The 5000-nt window shown below is 39.9% G+C and overlaps 1 protein-coding gene across 1 annotated transcript in view; it reads right to left on the reverse strand.

Annotated features, from left to right (window-relative positions):
* Positions 1–125, reverse strand: part of LOC138036183 (uncharacterized) — a gene marked incomplete at its 5' end in the record, with an annotated part of 2310 nt that extends 2185 nt beyond the window's left edge. The window contains one exon of the mRNA XM_068882543.1: positions 1–125. This exon is cut by the window's left edge and continues 2185 nt beyond it. Coding sequence (XP_068738644.1) covers positions 1–125 — 125 coding nt within the window.
* Positions 126–5000: the final 4875 nt, after the last annotated feature.

Raw genomic sequence — 5000 nt, forward strand, 5'->3', positions numbered from 1 at the left:
AAAGGGAACTGAACGCGGAAGTACTTTGGATCTGCTGGAAACATTTCGGCGAATAAGTGCGTTGTGAATTACCGTGGAAGACTTTGCCTTTTTTCCCTCACATCGACCGAAATGGAGCCCAGAGTCTCATGGTTGTCGTGTGTACTGGAATTCAAACGGAATCACAAACCGTCAAGACAAACTTCCGTGTCGATGAATGAACTGAGGTCTGCTGATCTGATACTTTGTTTTGTCACGCAAGCTTACAATTTTCACACCCAAACATTCGTCACCTCTGTGTCTCAAAAAATCATGGCAAAACTTCGTTATTTTTGTCCATTATCACTGTTTTTCACGAAGACTCAAGTTCGTGTCGCACATTTCTTTCTAGCGACTTGCAGCTTTTGTGGCCCTCTGGCGATCCCAGAATCCTTTGCACATAACGTAGGTCATCGCTCATTGCCGCCTTCGTTTGGGAAAGCGAAAGTTACAAGGAAATTCGTACACCGTGCTTATTACAAATTGGACGCTTACGGCATTTTACTTAATGGAGGAGCAATGAAATTCAATCACTTTGAACTGAAGAACATCGGTTTTGATGCAAAGAAATTCCCCATGCTGTGTTAGTTACTTTTTGGTGTCTTTTTATTTAATTTGACGCAATTCCTTGAATAAGAGGCCACATTGTGACCGTGACGCTTATTTGCTTTTTTGTCCCAAATGTGGCGGTTATTATACGGTATGGTTGTTTTGGAGTCACTTTGGAAGATGCACGTTCTTCGAAAGTTCGCTAATAGCCGCTACTTGCCGGCTAACTGTGGCGGATGCGAAAATTCCTGTGGAGCATGTCCAAACACGCTTTAAGGTTCGGAAAGTCATCAGGCGGGTACTAAACAGCTCACCGATTATAGATCTGCTTGGTCTTCTCAGGGTGTATGTGGCACAATCCGGGAAAATTATTTCGTTTGTCCATCATAACCAGATGTCATTCACTAAGTTTTTGTGATATGAAGAAACAGAAAGAGGTGCAACACGGTTTGAAATTTAAACGTGATTTGCAAACCTCTGGCTGAAATATGAAACTATTAAGTTTAATCCTCTTACTGTTCCGGGGGAAAATGGTTAATAATCCACTGGATTACTCAAATCGTATAATTTTCTTAATTTCTTTTTATTCGATCTACAAAGGAAAATATTACATAATTTCAGCTTCTATGAACTACAATAAAATACGGACTACGGCGCTTAATTTCAACAGATTTCACATCATCGATCACTTACTTCTGTGTCGATATCCAGTAGATTAAACAGTCCTCAAACTTCGGTACCACAGGTTAGCAGAAATATAAAAACAGGTCGGTGAACAAACAGGTTAGCATAGGTCCATTGGCAAAACGTCCCAGAAAAAGTGAACTTTTTTCATGTTATCCGGTCTTATTAATGTTACTAATCTTAAGGTAATCAAATGTCAATCAAGAAATCAATTAACAGAATCAAATAATCTATTTACTGGGTTGCCAGTATGGCAAACCCATTCGGAATCTGTGTTTAATTTCGTGGGTTTTTTTGTTATTACTGGGTTGCCAAACCCAGTCGGAATCTCGGTCTCATTTCGTGGGCTTTTTGTTGTTTTTTGCATTTTTTTCCGTGTCGGGAAAAGTCTTGCCTGTCACTCCCCTGCTAAGTGGTGTCTGTGTATAGAGTCTTCTGTGCGTATTTTGTTAGGTTTCAAGGGGCTGGGGTAATGCGTAGCTTGCTCTGCACAATTAACCTGTAATGGCGTCGAAAGTCATTGTAACGCGAATGGCGTTTTAGTACATCTTTAAAGAAAATATACTCATATGGAGCTCAAGAATGGAACGTCAAAACAGGTGGTGAAACATAAAGATCTGGAATCTTAAAAGCGACGAGTAATGGACTTCGACAGCGTGAATCTTTTGCCCGTCGAGCCGAAATCAAAATGAGCTGTACTTCTAATATTTCGCCAAGGTGGTGTTACGTACAACACTGAAATCAAATGGAAATTTCTCTGGTAACTTACGGGTTCAACAAAGACAGAGAAGGAATCGAACACCACAAGTAGATCTGTGATCTCTGTTGTGTGTCTCACAGTGTTTACTGAAGTCGCATCTATTTAAAGTTTACCTGTTTGTCTGGCAAGTAACATTCATTTTGTACTCAACTCTTCAAAGGTTAACACAAAAGCGAAGGAGTAGATTTCAGATAGCGAGAGACTTGAAACAGCCTCACGTCTAACAGAATTAGATAAAAATCGGAATTTATAACGTGCAGTGGAGCAACTAAATGATGGGTTCTACGTTGGGGCTTCAGCGTGACTCGTTTAATTTCGTTTGCTGATTCAAAGCCCATGTTCCACGATATTCTTGGTTTTCATGTGACGTCATCAAAACTAAAAAATAAGGAATTGTCAATCCTTTTCAGATTTTAGTTTAGTTAGTTATTAGAACAGCTGAAGACCTGTCTTTTCACAAATTTTCAGTTTGGTGGGGTTTTTCGTCTTGTTATAAAGCAAGGTTGAATTTCTAAGCTTTTGCGTGACACGATGTTAAAATTGCGGTCGCGAATGCTATCACGTAAGTTGTAAAAGTGACTTATCCGCTGAGATTTTGCAATCTGAACAGTCCTTGTATGAGAATAAGTACTCACATGGATGTTTATGAGTCCTCAGAAGACGACTACTCGTTTTTTTTAGCAAAAGTAGATGACATATGTTTTTGTCAGCTTCCGGCCGCCATATTTGTGCCCCTGAGAGGCACACAAACATGGCGTCTCCATACAAAGCCTTATAAATTTAAATAAAACATTTCTTGGAATATCTCCCGCACGAAACATCGCACAGACCTGAACCTTTGTGAGACTGTTTGAATATTCATCTTTTTTTTATCTCTTTCATTCTTGACTTTATTTTACTAAATCGCCAGTACAGAACCTCCAGCAGCGGTATGTTATAAATGGCCGAGATTTCTTAGTCTCTTTCTGCCTCAGCTGTTCTTTGTACGAACATCATTCGCCGATGTATATTTTTTCTTTTTATTGTTAGTTTCTTGATCTTCATGTTAGTTAATACCTAGTGGTTCAACACTCTTAATTTGGAACCTTCTGCGCGTATTTTCTTAGGATCGAGAGGGTAGTGGAACTGCGTAGATTTCTCTGGTGGACACAGTAGTATCATTAACTTAGCCTGCAATGGCGTCGAAAGTCATGTAACGCGAATGGCGTTTTAGTGGATCCTTAAACAAAATATACCCTTATGGAGCTCAATAATGGAAAGTCAGTTGGATAAACTAGGCAGGAATCTCAAAAGCGACGAGTACTGGACTTCGACAACAATCTATCGCCTGTCGAGACAAAATCAAAGTGAGCTGTATATAACTGAAGTACATGGTAATTTGACACGATTGAGTTTCTTGTCTTCACGCACGCAATGAAATAGGAAGAGGTTTTCGCCTCTAAGAGCAAATATGTTGTTTGTTTCAATAAAATTTTGGCTGGAAAAGGATTCTGTGGTATTTTCTGCCTTTGTGAATTATAATATCATGTTTTGTATTGAATTTTCGAGCTTAAGGTTGAAATGTGATATGGGAGAAGTTTTTTAGTATTGCTCTGTAAGCAGGAAGGGTTCACAGGCCTGTTGGAAGCGTGCTTGAGTTTCAACAAAATGAGCCCCAAAATCAGTGAAGAATTGTGACGCAATTGAATAATAAAGTAGCTGCTATTTCCAAAATGATGGAATTACCTGGTTAGAATAAATAACGTGGTACGCGTCTTGGAGAGTAAATTTTGACTTTGCATAAACTTTGCGATTGTGATCTTTGTTTTGACTTCGCTCATTTCATTGTCAAACTTTATAACACTTGACAGAAAAAGAAACTTACAAAAACCCGGAATCTTGCCATCATTTGACACAGATACTTCACTGTTTGGCGAGTAAACATGCCGCGGTAACTTCATCACGGCGCCCGCTGAATTCCGGCGATGTCACTTTCGATTTTGCGATTTATTTGTGCAGCCAAAACGTACAATAACAAAATTGAACGTTGCAAAAATCCCTCAAAATGTTTGTCGCTGATCGTAACTGTTTATATTCTATATTCACGGTTCAAAATAAATGTTGTTTTCATGTCGTAAATATGTTATTCTCTAGCGATCGTCCTGGGAACTTCCTTCTGCTCTTTCTAAAAACTGTGTATCAATATTTATTTACTTTTGCATCAATAGTTGTTTTTGCATAAAGCAAGCTAACAAAATCTGTACCCTGCTGAGTTCGCATTTGTTAGCGTTATAATAGTATTTTCGGTCCGATGCTTCTGTTTTATTAGGGGTATATTATTTTGGTCTCCCATCCAAACACTAACCCCGCCGAACAAGGTTAACTTCAGTGAACTTCGGTATTACAAAGCTGTCAGATGCTGAGAGGGCACGCTTAAACTTGTGGTTAAAAGAAGTTTATCAACATGTCAGCCCAGAAGCCAATGTTTCTCACTTCCCATTTATTTTCTTCAATCTTTCTGGGTTCAAGACTTTGCTAGTAACCACATGTCTTCTCAGACTATTTACCCAAGACTTCTACCATGGCACTACAATGATAGACAATACCAAAACAATATCGTGCACTGTTAGAGCTACATATTACGCAAGGACAGATCTGTTTCGTCGTACGAACGTGTGAGGACCTGTGAGCCAAAGGGCCTCGTCTGGTATGACTTCTTAATAATCCCCCAACTTGAAAAAAATTGCCTGGAACGGTGCACGTACCACAGGTAACCCAGTGTACCCTCACGAAGGGTCTAGTTACCATTGCTCTTCGTTTCTTTTCAGTCCCAGTCCTCCTAGGTAAGAATTCCCCGACGTTTCCCCTGTATGTCCCCAGACGGATAGGGCACAGGAACGAAAATCTTGTAATTTCCCTACCCCCTAGAGGCGTAATTGTGGCGTAATCTCGCGTAATTGCCCTAGTAATTTCCCCATATGTCCCCACTATCCCCGGGGGTCGGGAGGTG

The sequence above is a fragment of the Montipora capricornis genome, unplaced genomic scaffold (genome assembly GCF_036669925.1).
Source record: "Montipora capricornis isolate CH-2021 unplaced genomic scaffold, ASM3666992v2 scaffold_464, whole genome shotgun sequence".
NCBI classification, from domain to species: domain Eukaryota; kingdom Metazoa; phylum Cnidaria; class Anthozoa; order Scleractinia; family Acroporidae; genus Montipora; species Montipora capricornis.